Source organism: Heterocephalus glaber, unplaced genomic scaffold, assembly GCF_053883595.1.
Source record: "Heterocephalus glaber isolate CG9 unplaced genomic scaffold, H.glaber_assembly_v1.0 deba00000122, whole genome shotgun sequence".
NCBI classification, from domain to species: Eukaryota; Metazoa; Chordata; class Mammalia; order Rodentia; family Bathyergidae; genus Heterocephalus; species Heterocephalus glaber.
The window spans coordinates 73,066,574-73,088,145 of record NW_028258138.1 but is presented as its reverse complement, the minus strand read 5'-3'; the positions used below and the strand labels follow the sequence as shown (position 1 = coordinate 73,088,145).

General features: G+C 41.4%; 2 protein-coding genes across 7 annotated transcripts in view; one reads left to right on the top strand and one right to left on the bottom strand.

Annotated features, from left to right (window-relative positions):
- Positions 1-1,357, bottom strand: part of Parp14 (poly(ADP-ribose) polymerase family member 14) — a 53,165-nt gene extending 51,808 nt beyond the window's left edge. Inside the window, exon 1 of one of the 4 annotated variants that reach the window (XM_087209291.1) lies at positions 1,104-1,357. In XM_087209291.1, coding sequence (XP_087065417.1) covers positions 1,104-1,290 — 187 coding nt within the window. In that variant the 5' untranslated portion in view covers positions 1,291-1,357. The remainder of the gene's footprint in view (positions 1-1,103) is intronic. The other 3 variants (XM_087209280.1, XM_087209277.1, XM_013068813.3) reach the window with 3 other exon arrangements.
- A 99-nt stretch (positions 1,358-1,456) lies between these two features.
- Parp9 (poly(ADP-ribose) polymerase family member 9) overlaps positions 1,457-21,572 on the top strand; it is a 134,442-nt gene continuing 114,326 nt past the window's right edge. For all 3 annotated transcript variants that reach the window (XM_087209315.1, XM_087209306.1, XM_087209303.1), the window contains exons 1-2: positions 1,457-2,159; positions 3,445-3,514. The gene's annotated coding sequence lies outside the window, so the exon portion shown is untranslated. The remainder of the gene's footprint in view (positions 2,160-3,444; positions 3,515-21,572) is intronic.

Below are 21,572 nucleotides of genomic sequence, written 5' to 3'. Positions count from 1 at the left end.
CTGTGCCCACAGTCTGAGCGCCATTCCTGAGGCTGGTGGGATCCTAAGAAAGGAATCCCTTAGGGCCGCTAGGATCCTGGTGTCGACAGTCGGAATCGAATTGGGCAAGAGACAGCCTGGGCAGTGACTTGGCTACCCAGCCAGCCTACTGGACACTCCGTGAAGGGCATCCTCGGTCGACACTTTCCCTAGTTTTCCAGAAATACGGGGTCTCTTATCCTCTTCCCTCTTCCCCCCGTCACACATACCTGTGTGACCTTCTCTTTCTGTGCCACATCCCCTGGTTGGACAACTGCTGGACCATTCCAGTCTTCCCAACCCAACCGCAAGGCCTCCTAAGCCTCCCTGCGTCTCCCCGCCCAGTGACGGCCAGCAAGGCGGATTGGTTTGTCTGCATCCTGAGGGCTCAGACCCTGTGGGTGCAGTGAGGGCGCAATCTGTGCGCCCTGCCTCCCCTCCCGAGTAGGAGCAAAGTTGGGAAGGCGGGGAGAGCTCAGCCGCTCAGGCCCGAGAGGAGGAAATTCTCCAGCCCAGCATCACCTCAGATGCTCTGCCGGTTACGAGCCACCCTGAGAGGGGAAGAGGCAGCAGCGGGCTCGACCCGGGCCCTACGTTGTTGATCTGTGGGGTCCAGCTTCCCCTCCAAGCTCAGACCACTGCGAAGGCTGCGTATTTACACCCCGCCAGGTGACTTTGGCAGCACCACTGCCCCCCTCTAAGCGACCCAGGGCTGCGTCTAGAAGCACAGGGAGTCTCCGAGACCCGTGAGGACTATTGGGAGTCCTCATTTTTCTTAGTGTCCCAACAACAACAGCAACAGCAAGCAGCAGCAGCAGCAGCAGCAGCAGCAGCAGGGAAAAACAAAAAAGGATGAGAAGGACAGGAAGACTCGCTCGCCCATTTCTGCTCGGACCTGCGGCCCGGCCGGAACGCGCCTGAGGCTCAGCGCGGAGGCACCGCCGGCCCTGTGCGCCCTAGTTCTTCCTGGCCCCTAGTCCTTCCTGCCCCCCACCCCGGGACCGCCTCCGCTGGCGCCGGGCGGACCCCGATCTCCTCCGGAGAAAGAGTGGGTCGCCCCCTCCTGCCCTCCCCGCGCCCCTCACCGTCCTCGGAGAAGAGCACCAGGAAGCGCGCCGGGTTCTCCGGATCCCTGCGGACCTCACACTCCCCCCCGCCGCCGGACCGCTTGGGGCTCTGGAAGTACAACTGCAGCTTGGTGCTGAGGTTCTTGGGAGGGTCAGGGCCCCAGGACCCCTCGACCAGCAGCGGGAAGGAGCGGGGCGCAGCCATCCCTGTGCGCCGCTGTCCCCTGACTGCGCAGCCGGCGCTACTCCAGCAAGTTAACTTCGCTCTTTCGCTTTCGTTTCCTAGAAAACCCCGCCCGGCCCGAGTTTCTGACTTCAGCTGAGCCACCCCAGGATTGGAGACGCCCCCTCCCCAAGTCCACACCCTCTTCTTCGGCCACGGCAAAGACAATGGACCTCGGCGCTAGCCACTCGGGCCTCGGGTCCCCTCCACCTGCGCCCTGCGAGGTCCCCAGCCCGCGCCGGCCGCTCACCGCACCTGCAGCCCCGGGTCACTGGACGGCGGCGGACGCACACAGATTGGTTCATGTCTGAATGCCACGCGCTGACATTTTACAAGGAAATGAAATGGCTAGCAAACTGGGATCCTCTTGGGACATTCATTTTGAAACTACTTTCAACAGTCATTGTACTTAGAATTTTACCTCGCTTTCCTTCTTTTAAATTTGCTTCCTGATCTGTCAGTATTATATGTCTAGAAGCGTGGGAGAAACGACACCCTCCCAGATGTTGTGCAGTGTTTACGAGGTGCCATGTGGAAAGACACAGTCCCTGCCCTCGCTGAGCTCAGCAGCCGTGGGGACACAGGGGTTATGACTCTGAGAACGAATATTCAGGTGTCGCAGAACAAGTGAGCAGGACAGGCACCTGGCCCTAGAAGGATCCAGGGTGGCTTTACAGGGTTGAGAAGGGGGTCCGCGGTCCCTTTGGCTGCTGGTGGCTGGAGCAGAGGAGGGGAAGCCATCCTGGCAGCTACTGGATTGCTCTCGGATAGTGAAGGCAGGGCTTGTGGAGCCTGGAGAGAAGAAAAAGCTCGAAGATAACCCTTTGGTCTTCAATGGATGGCCTGAGCAGGTAGCTGAAAAGTGGTTTCATCTTCGATGGGCAGCATGTGGGGTGGCCAGAGAGGTGGAAGAGAAGCTGAGAATGTGTGTCCTCCACCGTGAAAAGAGTGTTTCCAGGCAGAGGGAGGAGTCAGACAGCAGTGTCTGTCACCCCACTGTGGGCTGCCAGCCTGCTTTCCTGGTGAGGGAGCCCTGGAGGGAGCTGGCAGCAGCCTGAGGCCTGAAAGGGCAGCCAGCTCTCTCCAGAAGTATGACTGTGAGGAGGAAGGAGCAGGGCAGTAGCTAGGTAGCTATAGGATCCCAGGGAGGTGTTATTTTTTACTTTCTCCATTTTAAATATTTGTAAGATAGAAAACTCTTAGGCATGTCTATAAGTTGGCAGAAGAAGGGAAGGTTAAAGACACTGATAGGGGAGAAGGTGCCATTAGGAGCCAAACACCTTCCCCTGGGCACCAGCAGCAAGGCAGGGGAGTGCAGGCAGCAGGTCCTTCTCAGTGCATGTTGATGGGGAGGCCTGGGAGTTCTCACCCAAGAGATTCCAAGTCTGTGGATGAGGGGTGAGGTCTCTGAGGACCCTCCAAACCAGAGCTGCTCCCCTCTGCAAAGAAGCACATTGTACGTTGCCTCTTGGTCACGGTGAAGCTAAATAGCAGGATGAAGAGAACCAGAGTTGGGCCAAAGACAGCTTCCTGGGCTTTTACTTCTGATCTACGAGGTGTGATTGAAAAACAGTGAATATTTAAATTTTTTTAAAAATGTACTGCAGTAAAAGATATATTGCCATTAATTTCCCTTGTAAAACACCCCTGTGCTTCAAACACACTTATCCCATCAATCTTGTCATTTTCTGAAGCAGTTCTGCAAGTCCAATTTTCATGAGTGTCATCAGGTAGTGGCTACCTTGATGTCCTGAATTGATTTGAAACATTTACCTTTCGTGATCATTTTGACTTTGAGGAAGAGCCAGAAGTCACACGGTGCCACATCCGGTGAATAATATAGATGAGGACACAGCGAGCTTGCATTTCCATTGGGTGACACCTCCAGCAGCATTCACTGTATTTTTTTTTATCACACCTGGTAAAGCCACTCACAAAAGAGGACTTCGGGAACTGCCTCAGTAAGCAGGATGAACAATGGGATGTGTGGTCGAAGTGGGGGGAGTATTTTGAGGGGACTTAATGAAACTGTGTCTTTTACTGTAATTATTTTTAATTTAAATATCTGCCTGATGATCACACCGCATACAATAACCGCTGAACAGCATCCCACTGATTTCAGCTTTCTACCTCCAGGGGGCGCTCAGCATCTGATCCCCAAACCACCCTGGACCGCAGAAGGAGCGAGTGGAGAGGACACAACAGGGTAGGTCAAAGCCCGGCCAAACAGTGGGGACTCTCCCAGGGTGACCCCTCTGTCTCACTTCAAACCACAACAAAAATCAGCAATCCCCACCTCCAAGTTTGGGGGTTCAATACTGGGCAAGTGGTTTCTTTATCCTCACATCCATATGTTATAAGAAATGACATTTTAGCTGGCCATTTTGGATTGCTTTTAAAGATTTATTTATCAGCAAGGTGCCTCGCCACTCGAGCTTTGCTTATCATTCCTGGATGGACTGGTAAGGAGCCATGAGAGGAGCAGGATGGAGTCTTGAAAGCCACGATGTTAGGTTGCTTGTTGGACCTTATCAGGCCTGATGGACGAGGGAGGGGTCAAAATAGCATGTTTTCCGGGCTACAGGTAAAGAAGCAAAGACTTCAACGTATAATACACTTACAGCCATTCATCAGGTCTCAGATGCAAAGCGATCCCACGGAGCACAGGGACTTGCTCAGGTTATACACTGCACAGCCCTTCAGACACACCTGGCTGCCTGGTCGTCTCTCTCCATGACAAGGCACATCACATTCCGTGTCATGGCCCATACCCAGTGATATGAGAAAGGGGAGCGTTCTTTGAAGATCCTCCCACCTGGGGCTGAGAACTGATTTAGATTCTGAGGGAATACTGATGGTGTAAAAGGAATAATATGTCTTGTTTTGGGGGAGTTTTTTTGGTACCAGGGATCGAACTCAGGACCTTGCACCTGCGAGGCAGGCAGCAGAACCACTGAGCTAAATCCCCGGCCCTTAAAGGAATAATAAAGACACTTTTGAGACACGGACATTCCAAAGTAACCCCTAAGAGAAATGTCCATAAGCATCATAACTGTCATAGTTCCTTGAACCCCAGAAGTAATTTTTTATGTACATAAAAAGTTATCCAGACTCTCACTTGGTGCAGATCCTGTTGAGGAAGTGTGCTCTCTCTCTCTCTCTCTCTCTCTCTCTCTCTCTCTCTCTCTCTGTCTCTCTCTTAGGTTTAACTCTATATCTGCTTTACAATAAATTCTGCCTATACTTCTTCTGCACAGCTGCCTATATGCCTTGACTGAGATCTTTCATCAAGGGCAGGAAGAACTGAGGACTAGTAAGTGAGGGGCCTGTTCCTCTCTGCATCAGGACCCAGCTTCCTGGTGACAATGGAAAGAAGATTCTAGAAGGAGCAAACTGTTGCGCATCATTGGCTCCTGCAGAACTTTGTCTTCCAAGTTATTTTCATCCTACTCAAACCCTTCTTCCTCCCACAGTGTGCTTATTCCCACTCAATTCTTCATCTCCCATGGGTTTCTGCTTCCTGAAACCTTCTTCCTCCCTAGGAAGCAAGTATCACCTGAGGGCCTGGGAGCAGGGATGGGGGTGGAGGGGGTGACCTTGCAATGCAGAATCGGCTGTGTTCATGTCGCTATGCCTTGGTTCTCCTACCTCAGCCACAGCGAGTGAGAGTATAACAGCCCAGGTCTGCATTTGAGATTGAGCTTCCCTTTGCCTATTTTATCTAAATTACTCCTTTCAGCTTCTCTACAACCTTTTATAGCCTAGCACCAGGCTCCTTTCAACTTGCCTACAAACTGGCACCAGGCTCTCCCTTTCTCCAGGAGTAATGCAGGTTCACTGATACCATGGTTAGCTGGTGGTGAAGGGTATTAACATCTTCCCTGGCTGCAGTTAACCACTGACTCAGACACACATGTATACATCTCAAGACAAGCATTAATTCTCAGCACAATCTAGATCATATTTAAAAGAATAACAGTATTTTAATAACAGCATATTATGCCTGATTTCCACCAGTGATGCTAATAATTATTAAACAATCAGCTTTCTGGGGTAAATGTTTGCATATACTAGGTATGGTGATATAGAACTGTAATTCCAGCACTCTAGTAGGCTGAGACAGAAGGATTCAAGCCCAGCCTGTGGGCAACTTCGTGACTTATTGAGACCTTGTCTCAAAATTTAAAAAAATTTTTTTTAAAGGGCTGAGAATGTAGCTCAGTGGAAAAGCCCTGGGTTCAATCTTCAGTGCTGGAAAAAAAAAGTGTGTAGGTATGTATGTTATAAATTTTACATATATAATGATTGCCTAGCAAATAATTTATAAGTAATAATAAAATATATAATGCTTTACTGTAATTTTCAGATACCCATTTGATTCTCAAAGTATGTTTCAAAGATTTGTGTTAAATTTGTCTGTAGCCTATCGATGGTTGCGACTGGTGGATAAATATAGTTCTGACAAAAATGCTGCTTGACATTTCATTTACCTAAATAGGTAAGGCACAGATGAAACAATGAAAGCATATGTCAGAACTCTTATTGACCTGACTCCCTCACTGAACTGGATATTAGATTTCAAATACCAGGAACATATTTTTTCAATTGCATTGTTTTTCAGTGTAATGATACAGACGTGACAAGCTTTTAAGCACTCATCAGCATATTCCATCACCTTCCCAAGCTCAGATAATAAACAAAAAACTAAGGCCTAATTTGTAGTGTTTGACAATTCCATGATGTAAATGCTCCTACTATGGCTGATTAAATTCCTGGTGTGACATCACTGAATGCAGAATTGGGAAGAGAAAAACACGCAAGCCATTCATTATACCATACACATACAACAGATATATGACAAGAGCAGAGATAGGAGCAAAGCATAATCAATTAGGAAGTGATGAATTCTCAGATTTATTACTTTTAAAAAATATAACCTAAGCCTAGCATGGTGTTACACATCTGCTATCCCAGCACTGTAGGAGGGGTACACAAGAGGATCAAAAGTTTGAGCCCATCCTGGGCAAATCAGCAACTTAGCAAGAACTTGTCTCAAAAAAAATATACTAAAAAATAAAAGCACTGAGGGTATAACTCAGTGCAAAGGCCCTGAGTTCAATCTCCAGTATCATTAAATAAATAAATAAATTTATTTGGATGTAAGTTTATACAATATAATCCTGAGGTTAACAATCGGCTTATACAATTTTTGAAAATTTAACAATCAGCTCTAGTGCACACCAACTCTAGCAAAAATTATACTCTTTCCCAGAAAAGTAGTATTATTAGATAGAACAGTATCATCCCCTCAGGATAGTTGTATTAATATTCTCCTGGTCCTGTAGATTGTAAAGTTGATTTCTCCCCTCAATCCCTATTGCCAATTAGTCCCTCAGACAAGCATTCGTTAATCTATTCATTACTCTTGAGAAATCTACTCTGGAAGAAATAATAAAAGCAGTGATGAAAATTATAAAACAAGGGCAAATGTAGTAAAAATTGAATATAATTAATACTGATACCATGATTAGAAATGAGCGAACAACAATGACAACATAGAAATGATGTTAGCTCCTACCCCACTTTACCCTCCTTCTCACCAGTGGTTACACCAAGGTAGGAATCACAGATATTCTTTATACAAACCTCCAAGTCCTAGATCCATCAAAGCTGAGGCAAGAAAGTTTTATTGAATTATGGAGCGTAGGAAATATAGCTAAGTAATCAATATGGGAACTAAACGTAAAGAAAAATGGCAACAAAACCTGATAGAATTCAATCTGAAAATCAAAAGAATTTTTTTGAGTTCTAGGGTCAATTTCCAGGAAGTTACCCAAACCTAACCCTGTTAAATCCTTGAATAATAAAGCCAGAAAGATATTTCCAGACGTTCTACTAAAACCTCTAACCTCATTTTCCCTCATAGCAGTGACCTCACATCATGCAACTCAAGGAAATAATTTGTTTATATTACTATTATACTACAAGAAAAGGTATTTCCTTTGAAGGCTGAAATAGAAACTTCAGAAATAGAAGAACAGGAAATGAAGATTATGAAGAATAAATAAGACTGACACTTCAATGCAGCCTTGTGGACAGACTTCTAAATTCAATGACCACAGGATTCTATCTTTCTGACTTTCCATATTTGTGTTACCTTTATCTCACAGTTTGAACTTTGTTTCCTAAGAGCATCAATATATTGACTAATTTTCATAATCCCCTATTGCATACAAAATTGGAATTTGGAATTTGAACACTACTAGAAACTAAATGTGTCCCTCTACATTCCTATATTGAAAGCTAATTCCAAATGTAATGATATTTGAAGGTGGAGCCTTTAATGGTGATTAGGTCATGAGAGTGGAGCCCCTATGAGTGGGATTAATGCCTTATAAAAGAGAGCTCTATTTTGCCATTTACTATTGAGGAAACAAGGACAAGAGGGCCATCTCTGCATCAGGGAGAGGGCCTCATCAGATATGAAATCTGCTGGCACTTTGATCTTTGATCTTAAGTTCCTCAGCCTCCAAAACTGTGAGCAATAAAGTTCTGTTGTTTATGAGACATCTAATACGTGATACTTTACAAAGTCTAAATCTGAATGGGCTACAACAAATGCCAATACCACTAGCAGCAACAAATATGCTGAATAAAGTACAAGACTACTTTGTAGTTCTTTTTATCCACTGAATACAATCTGTTGAGGGTGTACAGCCAGAATGCTGGACTCAAAAGCTACTAGAATCTGAACAGCAAAGGAAAGAACCAACAGAGTGAAGAAACAACCTATAGAATGGGAAACAAATTTGCCAACAATTCTTCAGACGGAAGACTAATATTTAGAATAAAGAACTGCAACCCCCCCCCAAATAAAAGACCCAATGAAAAGATAGGCAACTGACATGAATGTTAAAAGAAGTACAAATGCCCAAGAAATAAATGAAAAAAATGTTCAATTGGGCCAGGGATGTAGCTCAGTGGTGCTGTGCCTGCCTGGCAAGCTCAAGGTCCTAAGTTCGATCCCCAGTACCAAAAAAAAAAAAGTTTAGTATCTCTGGCCATCAAAGAAATCCAAATTAAAACAACACTAAGGTTCCCTCTTACTCTAGAAAAATGGCTATCATCAAGAAATCAAATAACATAAGGCTGGGGGTTTAGCTCAGTGGGACCATGCCTGCCTCACAAGTAAGCTCAAGATCCTGAGTCTGATCCCCAGTACTGGAAGAAAAAAAATCAAATAACAACAAATGCTGGTGAGGCTGCAGGGGAAATGGAATACTTCTACACTGTTGGTGGGAATGTAAACTAGTACAACCACTATGGAAATCAGTGTGGAAATTCTTAAAAAAAAAAAAAAAATAGAAAGTCCATTTGACCCAGCTATTCTCCTTGAAGGTATCTTCCCAAAAGAGTTAAAGACATCATATTACAATCATACATGTGTATCCATGTTTATAACAACACAACTCATAATACTATGGAAATCAGTGTGGAACTTCTTCAAAAATAATTGAAGATAGAAATTCCATTCAACCCAGCTATTCCCCTTCAAGTTATCTTCCCAAAACAGTTAAAGACATTAAAAAAAAAAAAGAGTTAAAGACTTCATATTACAATGATACATGTGTACCCATGTTTATAGCAACACAACTCGTAATAGCTAAGTATTAGAAGTGGTGTATATGTCTATCAATAGACAAATGGATAAAGAAAATGTGGTATTTAGATACAATAGAGTACTACTCTATCATAAATAAGGACAAACTTGCATCATTGCAGGAAAATAGTTGCACATTCAGACTATAATATTAAGTGAAATAAATCAGACATACATACTTAAATATTGCATAATTTCACTTATAGCAGAAACTCAAAATGTAAACAAAGAGCAAAATAAAAGATAATAAGAATCAGGGAGATAGACCTTTTGCAAGTGAGAAGGGGATCTAGAGATGGCAGGAGGTAGATGGGAGGAAGGGTAGGGGAAGTAAAAAGAACTAAGATGTGCTATGTACATGTACCAAGTCTGCATGATGAATGTAATCATTATGTACTGAAAACATGTACTAACAAAAATTTAAAAAGGAAAAAGCCACTTAAAATATTCTTCCGTATGTTTTTTGTTATTTGTAAGATACACAGAGTCATTGTTTCTGTTCAGATTTAATATTAGAGTTTCTCCCCATTCTGGTGACTTTATTTACTTTTAAGAAATGGAAAATTTTAATGTTTGATTTTTTTGGCTCACAAAATCAAAACCATATAATAATGTGTATTCAGAGAAGTCTCTAATCCACTCAGTCCATCTCCACCACATTTGTAGATAACTAGATAGCTATGTTATTAGTTCCTGAAACAGTCTTCCAATGTATCTTTGTGCAGAAGTGTGTGTGTGTATGACTTTTCCTTTCTTTTTATATAAAAGCTAGCATAGTATTATATGATCTGTATCTTCATGTTGATATTTGATCTACTCAAACAAAAGAAGTTCCCCCAAAAAGGCTTCCTCCACCTCCCTCGGTTCCCTCCTGAAAACCCATTTCCCCCTCTGACTCCCTAGGGTACCAAAAAAGGTGGCCAGAGGGAGAGCTCTTTAATTATAATACCATACATATGCCAATTGGACTTCTTTTACAAAAAAAAAGAAAGAAAGAAAAGAAAGGAAGGAAGGAAAAGAAAAGAAAAAATATATAAAGAAAATAAAAAATAAGGAAAAAAGAAAAAAAGAAAAGAAAAATAAAAAATGAAAATAGGAAAAGAAGAATTTAAATTTAAAGAAAAGAAAAAAAAAGAGAAAGCTAAAGACAACAAAAGTCAAGTCAAGAAGTTATGGTAAACTGGGACAAATTTATCAGGAAAAAGGAATTCCATCAGTATTTTTCACAAAGGCTCAAGCACACACATACATGAGCCCAAAGCTATAAAGCTCAAAAGAGGATCTCCAATATGTTCTTTGATCTCTCTCTCTCTCTCTCTCTCTCTCTCTCTCAGTTAAAAGGTAAGTACTTCAGTTTCTTTTATTACTGATTTAATTTTCTGCCTGGCAAGGTTGGAGTTAATCATAGCTTTTCTCTTTGGAAGCATGTTGCTAAGGAGTGGAGATCATGCTAGGAAAGCTTTTGGTCTTGATTGTCTTTCGGCCCTGGAGATGCTTAGAACTTGGCTCTCTTTGTTGTGGCTGCTGCATTCTAGGACCTGGGTGGTGGGTTTCTCCCTCCCAGTGACCTTTCTAGAATGAAGCTGACTTTCACTTATCTCTGGGCTATGTTCTTTTTTTTTTCTCATTAAGTTTATTGTTACATTTTAGGTATACAGTACAATTACATTCATCATTGGGATCTTGTACCTTTACATGATGTATCTTGGTTCTTATTTTTTCCCCATTCCCCTTCCATCCCTCCGCCCTCTTCACCCTTCCCTATTTACAATAACTTTGTTTCCATTTTTTTCCTTTTCTCATATTTTTTCTTTTGCCTTCTTTCCTTTCCCCTACCCCTCCCACTTCCCCTACTCCTTTAGACATTTTCTTCCTATTTCACATTATCAATTATACATTTTGATCCTTATTTACACTTTTAGTTTTTCACACCACAGAAACTATTTGGTATTTACACATGTGTGTCCTATTTATTTCACTTAAGAATATGGCATCAGGGCCAGGGATTTAGCTCAGTGGTTTTGCCACCTGCTGTGCAAGCACAAGGACCTGAGTTCAATCCCCAGTACCAAAAAAAAAAAAAAAAGAATATGGCATCAATGTGCATCCATTTAGCTATAAATGTCTCTAGTTTCTCATTCTTTATGGCTGAGTAGTGCTACATTTTATTAAAAAAAAAAATACATCTTCTTTATCCAGTCTCCAGTTAATGGGCAATTGGGCTGTTTCCAAGTTTTAGCTATTACAAACTGTGCCACTATGAACATGGGTGCACATATATCACTGTGGTATAATTCTTTTAATTCTTTTGGGAAGATCTCCAGCAGAAAAAAAGCTGGGTCAAATGAGACTTCCAATCCTACATCTTTGAAATATCTCCATACTGATTTCCACAGTGGTTGTACCAGTCTACATTCCCACCAGCAGTAGAGCAGGGTTCCTTTTTGCCCACATCCCTGTCATCCTCTGTATTTTTTAGCCCTTAAATGAAACAATTTCCCAGCTTCTGGCTTAGAGTATAATTCCTACAAATAAGGGCATCCCTTTACCTAATACCTGCAAGCAAGTAAATAAAGTAACACTGACATTGTATTAGTAACTTTCCAACCTCCAGAACAAAATATCTGACACCCATGACTTAAAGGAAGAGAAGTTACCACTTCTCAGCCTTTTGGCTAAGATCAAGTGTAAAGGAAGAGAAGTTTATTTTGACTCGTAGTTGCAGTCCGTGGTTGCTGGCTCCAAGGCAGAAATAGCAGGACAGAGGGGCTGCCAGAGGAAAGGTGCTAAATCCATGACAGTCAAGAAACAGAGAGAAGGGAGGAGCTGGGGACAAGAATACACCCTTCCAGGTCATGCCCCAAGTGATCTGCCCCGTCCCCCCAACCCCCACCTCCAAACATGAGACTTTTGGGGGACATTTTAGATGCAAACCATAACAGACTTTATGTCATTTAACCCATAGAACTCATTCAAGTTTCAGCAGTTGTCCGAATAATGTCTTCTAAAGACAAAAGACCAGGTTTAGAATCATTACTTTTAGTTTTCTGTCTCCTTAATTTTCTTTGTAGGGTGCTCAACTCATTCTGATTTGACTAAGGAACTTTCCTAGTTTTATCACTGAAATTCTTACATCCCAGAAAGTCTTTCAGTCTTGATCACTTCAAGATGGTTAGTGTTATGGCTTGTATCTAGATGTCCCCCCAAAGCCTCCTGTGCTCATAGGTGGGCCTTTGGAGGTGGCTGCATCTAGGGTATGAGAATATGAATTATAGGCATGATAACTGGATCAGTCCACTTATTGAATTATGTGTGGTTCTGGGTGTGGCTGAGTGGATTTACCGAAAACAGAAGCCTCACCCTGGGTGTGGGTGGCACCAACCAATATGCTTGTGGCCTCAGAATATGAAGGGACAGAAGGAAGCCAGGCTTACTGTTTGCTGCCTTATTGTGTGCCCTGCCATAGACTGTCTCTCTGCCATCTGTCCTGCCTTGGAACAGGTGACTATGGACTGAAACCTCTACAAACTGTGAGCTAAAATAAACCATTTCCCCTTAACTTTGGGGGTCTGGTATTTTGTCTCAGCAACAAGAAAGTAACCAAGACAATTGGTCACTCTCCTTCTTCAATCTGGAACAATTCTTCAGCCATTTTTTACTCTCAATACTTTGTCACTTTTGAAGATTAAAAAATAGGCATATTGAGGGGAGGGAAAGGGAATTTAAAAAAAGACTTATGATGCAACTCCCCATGAGGAATGTAATCATTATGTACTATAAACATGTACTTATAAAAACATAAGAACTGAAAAAAATACTATAGGAAATAAATAAAGGAGTCCAAACCTCTGGATAATGCTTAATTCTGCATAAAAAAGAGCCAGGATAATGGGTTTGGAGTGAAACAAACATCTTCAATACTATTGGTCTGAGTCTGAGTTTTTTCTGAGTCTGAGTAAGGGATTTTCAAATGCTTAATTTATAATTTTGCTTTTAAATTAAATGTTATATAAATCATTTACATGTATATCAAGCATTATATCTTTTTTTAAGGAAAGGGGACATGTAAATTGTGAGGAAAAAGGAAGAACAAAGATATGAGCTCAACAGTCAGGACAGGTTTATTTAGAACAAACCTGAGAGGGAATGCTGGTAGGAGGACCAGAGCGGCAACTCTACCACGGGCTATGAGGTCTTTTATAGGGTTAGGAGCATAAGGGGGGCTGTGAGGGGAAAAGCTCAGTGGAAGGAGTTCACTGTCTGCTAGAGATAAGGCTTGAGAAATGCAGGGTGTGGTGGTTGTCTCTCAGGAGCAGGGCTGAAGAATGTGATTGGAGTTATGCCGTGTGGCTGTAGTTGCTGGGCCTTATTAACCCATAATTATAGATCTTTAGCAGACATGAAAGCATAAGGGGATGGAAGAGGGTTAAAGTGACCTCTGCTTAGCCCAGGATGGTGGTGCTTGGATTCCTTCATAAATGATTTGGATCTGTACTGCCCCCCAAACTCTCATGTGCTCAGTGGCGGCCCTTTTGGAGGATGGCTGGATCACAGGGCACTTTCCTCATGGGTGGATTCATCCACTAGCCAGTTCAGTAGCTGAGTGTGCTGCTAGGAGGTGGGCCCAGGTTAGGGGTTGTGACTGGGGTCGTGGCCCGCAAGGGCAGATTTTCTTTCTTTCTTCCTTTTTTTTTTTTTTTTTGGTACTGGGGATCAAACTCAGGTCCTTGTGCTTGGCGGGGCAGGCGGCGGAACCACTGAACTAAATCCCCGGCAAGGGCAGATTTTCTTCCCACCTCCTCTCTTCTCTATCTCCTGCCCATTTCTTCTTGGAGCCAGTGAACCACAGGATGTAATCATAAGCTAAAATAAACCTCTCCTTTTTTTGGTACCAGGGATCAAACTTGGGTCCTTGTGCTTGTGAGGCAGGCAGTGAAACCAGTGAGAGAAATCCCCAGCCCAGGCAGACCTCTCCTTCTTAAGATGAGGGTGTTAGGTATTTTGTCCCAGCTACATATAAGGAAAGTGACAAAGACAGAAAGTAAGCAAGGGGCATGGTAGTTTGTGAGGAAAGTAGCCAATGTAACTTAAAATGTTCCAGGAAGCCTTTGAATTTTTTTATCTTAGATTATTTATTTCATTTCCCAATATGTATAATTACATTAACTTCATTATAATTATTTAATATTCAATTATTTAGAAAAGCAAAACACAATATGAAAAGGATATGCCTTAAGTGGGTCACCTGGGTACATGCTTGGAGTTGAGTACAAAAGGTGACTAAAGGGTGCCCTGGGGAGAAATAGCTATAAGGAAGTTTGGAAGGCAGGTCTGGTGCAGGAAGGAACTGGTGTGTGATACATTGCACTAAGGGATCAACGGATCTTAGGAGGAGCTCTGGAACCAGGGTAGCCTTTGTAGTTGTCTCATATGCAGCCAAGAGGGCCATGCTTTTGAATCTCAACCTCATCCTGTCCTGGGGGAACAGTTCTTGGCTGGCTAAGATCAATTTCCAATGGGGTGTGATCTGTCAGTAGCATATGCACTCAGCATCTGGGGGGGTAAGTTGGTCATTCCTAAAACAGGAATCTAGATAGAATATCTCTGTATCCTTCTCGAGATATTAAAAGTTAAGGTGGGCCAGGGATTTAGCTCAGTGGTTCCGCTGCCTGCCTTGAAAGCGGAAGGACCTGAGTTCAATCCCCGGTACCAAAAAAAAAAAAAAAGTTAAGGTCTGGGTGTCAGGTAGTTTAGGTTCAAGCTTAATTCTAAATTTCACCAGCTATGTGACCTTCAGTAAATTAGCCAAATATATAAATCTTACTTCTTTATCTTAAAACATAGACATAGTACTTACCAAGCAAAGATGTTTTCAAGATTACATAAGATAAAATTACATATATATACATATATATATGTATATATGTATATATATATATATAAAGAACATCATATAGTACCCAATTCATAAATTTCAATACCATGTTAGCTGTTATATTTAATTTATTTTTAACTTTTATTTATTTTTGTGGTACTGGGGATTGAACCCATGGTCTCACTAGAAACTAGGTGCCCAGAGTTTTTATTTAGGGCCAGTTATATAAGTACCCTCTGCCCAACATGTTCCAGAATCCCAGACTCCTTAAAGGAAAGCAGGTGTTCAGCACAAACCTCCCATTGTACCAATGTTTTGGGCCCTCTTTGAGGGCCCTTCTTATCAGGGAATTGAGGGAACCCTTTTAATCTTAAATTCAGACACACCAATCAAGGCCAGCTTTGCAAGCAGGACTTTCTAAAGATAATGGTCTCAAGCCTGCTATGCTGACTTTCTTTTCCACACAAGCATGTTCCTATTAAATTGATTGGCTCATACCACATTCTTCAAAGTCCTATATCACATGGTCTTCAGGAATCACAAGCTTTCTGTAACTAAATGAGCCATTATGAGGAAAAGGACGGAAAAGAAACAAAGGTATTAGCTCAACAGGACAGGTTTATTTCAGAACAAACCTGAGAGGGACCACTCTGTCCTTGAGACAAGACCAGATCCTCTCATATAGGCTATGGGGTCTTTTATCCCCATAAAAGATGGAGAGGGAAGAGGCTACCTGCCAAGAACAAGGCTTGAAAGAGCACAAGGGGTAATGGTAGCCCAAGGATGAGGCTTGGGAAAGCTCAGGGAGTAGTAGTTGCTATCAATAGCAGTGCTGATAATGACATGAGTCACTGAATGCAGCTGTGCTGGGGTGGGGGAGTTTAGAGTGCTCTCTGGTCAGCCTAGGTTGGTGGTGGTCAGATTCCTTCGGCCATACATAAAGTACAAGAAAAGTAGGTTTTAGTAACCAACATCCAAATATGTTTTTATTAAATTCCACAGCCTTACTAATTTTCCTTTTAAAAAACATCCTTGGAAATCTGAGTAAGCTGTGAAAGATGTGGTCAAATCTAACCTCAGCCCAACAGAGTCATAGAAATGTGGCTCACAGCAAGAAACTAAAATACATTCATTGACATGGATTGACTAACATGCCGAGTTCAGCCACATAGCCAGAAAATTCAGAATAATTCACAGGTTATAAAATTTCCCAGAACTTGTGGGAAACTGTGTCATTTTCTTGAGTCTCCTTTTCTTACATCTTAGCTCCACTTGACACTTGTCATCCTCTTTGGAATCCTGAGATTTGTGCTCCACAGTCATCCTTAGAAATAAATGGATGATTTGTACTCAGTTTCAATCTGTTTTGAGGTATTTGAGTGAGGCACCAGGGATTGCTTCAACTCCAGAGCTGCCTTGCCAAGGCCAGGCCTTGCCTAGGGCAACCCCTACCCAACTATGACTCGGGTGGGAGCATAGAAGCTCAGCCTTTCTGGCACAGCAAGGCACAACTCTGATGGACTGTTTTAGCCTGCAACCTCCCCATGGAATCAGCTGAGGCTGCTGTCAGGGCTGCATTGCAGCCTGATCACTTTGTCTAATTCTGCTTCCTCTGACTCCTTTCCATAGGTGTTGACCCCAAGGTCACTTACTAATAAACATGCTCACATGACATTTCATGTCAGAGTCCAATCCTGGAGGAGCCAACCTGTTACAAAATTGAGTTCTGCATTAAAGCCCCTTTAATACCATGGAACGAGGGCAGGTCAGTGACTAGACACAGATGCCATCTACTCAGTCTGTGTCTTTCACAGCCCAATCATTAGTATCTCCTTGAGGAGATCGGCAGTGTCTTCCTCCCTTCAATCTCAAGTGCAGGGTATGTGGATGTCTATCATCAGTCAGACAGTACAATCTCTTCTGCCTCCATAAATCAGTGATATGCCTGAATTACATTAAATTAAATCTCCATTCTACATATCAATCATTTCCTTAAATCCCATAATCTGTCAGTGATTTAAAAACATAAACATAAAGAAATTTAAGAATAAATCACTCTTTTTATACCATTCAATGACCCAGCTTTTAAAAATTCTTGATACAGTGGGAGCTGAATATATTATTCTAGTTATCTTTTGCTACATAACATCAAATTTAGTGGTATAAAATAACATTCACTTTTTACTGTTATCTTTCAAGATTCTGGGGGTTGCCTGGGTTTAGCCAGGCAGTTGTTTTTCCCCTCAGGTCCATCACAGTTTATAGTCAGATTGTGGCTGAGGTTAGAGGCATCTCAAAGGCTACTTACATGTGACTGTTGCTATGACAGGAAAACTCAAGCTGCTGGGCACCAGAATGAGTAAGGATTCTGTGACATCTCCATCAATATATCAGATTAATAGGTTTTTGGGGATGGTGGCTTCAGGGTAGCTGGATTTCTAATATGGTGGCTCAGCTCCTAAGGGGAGATGTGTGGTGACTGAGACTTTAAAGCTGGGTCATTTTTTTCTGACTTACTCCTCAGAAGTTACAGTGTTACTTCTCAAGCAATCTATTCATTAAAAGCAAATCACAAAGCCCAGCCCATGTTGAAGAAGTGGAAAACTAGAGTCCATGTCCTTACAGGAGGAGTGCTTAAGAATTTGCAGACAAGTTTTAAAACTACATATATACCAGATGTTTTCTTTTTGAGCTGAAAAGTGGTCAAGCTTCCTTTGTTTCTTCTTTGCAGGTGCTTCATCCTTGCCTAGTGACCTGTGTTTCTACATACACATTCCAGAAAACAACAGCTAATTTCAACAGCCAATATTCACTGAGGCTTTCTATGTGCCAGTCATGATTCTAAGCCTCTCACCTTTTCTGTCCTGTTAGAACTATCACAAGACAGGGTCCAATGTGGTCCCCGAAAGTGAACATGGGAACCTTGACTCACCCCACCCATGAGACAGGTTGCAGGTTCACTGACTTCCATCAAAGAAAAAGAATTTTCAGGACGTATCAGTAAGAGGCATAAAGAGGTTTATTAGGCAAAATTTAAAGTACACACTCTAAGAAAGTGAATGCAGGCCCCTGAGAGAGACACACTATAGCAGTGATGGCTAAACTTTTGGAGACCAAGTGCCCAAACTGCAACCCAAAACCCACTTATTTATCGAAAAGTGCCAAAAGTGCAATTAAACTTGAACACTGAGGTTTTAGTTTAGAAACAACATGTACATTCACATCTTTTGTATTAAAAGGAAAACACAATAACAGAACTTTAAATGATGCAAACAGCTTTTTATTGAAAGGTAAAAGTGCATTTGGTTTGCTTTTGCACCATTAATGTGATCTTCACTGCTGTGTGCATGCTAATAACTTGTCAAACCTTGGCTCATGCTTTGTTAGTTTAAGAGCAACACATGCAGCTCTCAGGTTATCTGTTAGTCTGTTTCTTGTATCATATTTGATATAATCCAAAGCTGAAAACATCTGCTCACCAGCATAATATCCAAACAAAGTAAGAAAAGCAATCCCAACTGCTTTTGATGACAAAATTATTTGACAGAGAATTCCACACTTTAAGGATTTCGCCTTCAAAACTACCAGCTGTGCTGTCCTTTGTCATCCCTTCACACTCTATCTTCTCAAGTGTTGCATGCAGGTCATAGAATTTATTTTTCCAGATAAGAGTTTTCTTGAATTTCAATAGCTCCATTTCCAGACTTCCAAAATCTGACCAGTGTAAACAGGAAAGATCAAGTTATTCAAATTTGGCTTTACCTGGAGAAGTGAGAAAACACAGGCTTGTCTCCATCTTATGGAACTGTAAAAATCTGTTACCAAAATTCCCCTTTGCAGTTGTTACAATGCTAGAAAATTCCTTGTAGACTTCCTGATGGCTCAGAGAATGGTCTGCAAAAGTTGAAGAATTTTCTAAATGGTGTTTTAGATTTGGAAAATATTTCAGCTACCTATTTTAAAGGTCTGGGGTGATTTGGCTCATGTGCCAGCAGGGAGGGCTCCATGTGCCCACTGCAGCACATGTGCCATAGGTTCACCACCATTGCACTACAGTCTGGAGGTGATAATATTCATGTGTTTCGGTGATGGAAATCTGTGGAATTTGTGACCCAAGCTTGGGCTTGATTTACTATAGGAGAAAAGCAATGGCTCACCAATGGGTAAAAGATAATAACTCATTTTTATAGGTGAAAGGATAGCCCCTTTCAAGAGAGAGGCATGGGCATAGTCTATTGTTTTTACATTGTTGTTGTATTGTTTTCAGATTAGTGATCTAAGATGATTTGCCTAAAATATTCTTTGGCATTTTTCACTCTTTTTATTTATTTTAAGGTCAGGTTTCTGCTCTTTACTTCATCAACTGAGCTAGTTTATGGACTGGGATTTGGGGGTGTGATAGACTGAAAGAAAAGCATAAATAAGCCTAGGGAGTACAGATATGGATAACATCAGGTAACTTTGTGTCCTGGAGTTGCAGTCTTTAAAGTACAATTTGTTGCTATGTTTTGAGACAAGGTCTATCTATGTCGTTCTTGAACCCACTATGTAGCCCAAGCCGGCCTTGAAATTGTGACAACCCTCCTGCCTCAGCCTCCCAAGTGCTGGGATTAAAGGCCCAATTGAAAGTACAATTTAAAATATTATTATCCTTTTCCCCCTTCTTCTTCTTTGAAAAATTAGTACATGTTTGAAGTACATAATATTTACTTTCCTTATGTAGAATTGGTACATGTACATAACACATCTTAATAAGTTTTTTCACCCTTTCCCTCCACCCCTCTCCCCCCATCTCTTGATCTCTTTCCCCCTTGAGAAAGATCTATCCCCTTGTTTCCTATTATCTGTCTTTTATTTTACTCTTTATTTATAATTTGGGTTTCTCATATAAGAGAAATCATGCAATATTTAAGCTTGGGTGTCTGTTTCACTTGAAATTATGGTTTTGATTTGGTCTTTTATTTTGAGAGGGTATAATTTTTTTCAGTTCTTTATATATTCTAGATATTAGTCCTTTCTGAAGAATAGCTGGAAAATTTTTCTCACATTCTATAGGCTTTCTTTTCACTCTGTTGGTTGTTTCTTTTGCCATGCAGGAATTTTTTTTTTTTTTTTTTTTTGGTACTGGGGATCAAACTCGGGTCCTTGTGCTTTCGCAGCAGGCGGCGAAACCACTGAGCTTAATCCCTGGCCCATGCAGGAGCTTTTTAATTTGATAGGACCACATTTGTTGATTCTCAGTATACTTTCTGCGCAACTAGGGTTTTGTTTGGAAAGTCTTTGCCTATCCCTATGACTTCAAGGGTTTAACCTACTTTATGTTCCAGTTTAAACATTTAGTTCTTTGATCCATTTTGATTTTAGTTTAGTACATGGTGAAAAATATGAGTCTACATTTAATCGTCTGCATATAGATAGCCAGTTTACCCAACACTAATATTTTTGACCCCTTTCCAATGGCTGAATGTGGCTGTTGTGGTTTCTGCATCCTCTGTTCTGTTCCACTGATCCTCATGTCTGTTTTGTGCCAGTACCATGCTGTTTTTATCACTGCAGCTTTGGAATATTACTTCAAGCCAGGGGTTGTGATCCCTCCGCTTTGCTTTTGTTGTCTAGGATTTCTTTTGCTATTCTGGGTCTCTTTTGGTTCCATATAAATTTTGATTGTTTTCTTTAATTTTTTAAAGAATGTTGTTGATATTTTGAATGAGATTGTACTAAATCTGCATATCAATTTTGGAAGTATTGTATGACCATTTTTTTTTGTATCAGGGATCGAACTCAGGACCTTGTGCTTGAGAGCCAGGCGCAGGCGACACTGAGCTAAATTCCCAGTTTATGACCATTTTTACTATATTGGTTCTGTCTATCCCAGAACAGAGGATATCTTTCCATTTTCTGATGTTCTTTTCAATTTCCTTTTCCAGAGTATTGTAGTTTTCACTGTAGAGGTCTTTCACTTCCTTGGTTAGATTAATTCCTAATATTTAATTTTTCTTGATGCTATTGTGATGGCATTTTTGGCCTCATTTCTTGCTCAGTAAGCTCACCATTAGTGCACAGAAACACTTAATTTTTGTTTGTTGATTTTATATCCTGCTACATTACTGAATTTGGTTATTAATTCTGAGTCTTTTGGTGGAATTTTTGGGTCTTGTATATACGGGATCATGTCATCTGTAAATGATGATAATTTGACTTCATTTCCTGTACATACCTTTTTATTGTCTTATTGTTCTTGCTAATGTTTCAGGTACTATGTTGAACAGGAGTAGTGAGAATGGACTTTTTTGTGTTCTTCCCGATTTTTGAGAGAAAGTATTTAGTTTTTCCCCATCTAATATCATGTTGACCATAGGTTTGTCATAAATGACTTTTATCAGATTGAGATAAGGCCCTTCTATACCTATTTTCTGCAATTTTTTTTTTTAATCATGAAAGAATGTTTGGTTTTGTTAAGGGCTTTTTCTGGCTCCATTGAGATGATCATGTGATTTTTGTCCTTGGTTCTATTTATATGATATATTACATTTATTGATTTGCATATGTTGAACCACCCTTTTATCCCTGGGATAAAGCCTCCTTGGTCATGATGTATCTTTTTGATGATTCATTGCATTCTGTTTGTTGGTATCTTGTTGAGAATTTTTACATCTATATTCATTAAAGAGATTGGCCTCTAGTTTTCTCTTTTAGTTGAGTCCTCACATGGTTTTGGAATTAAGATAA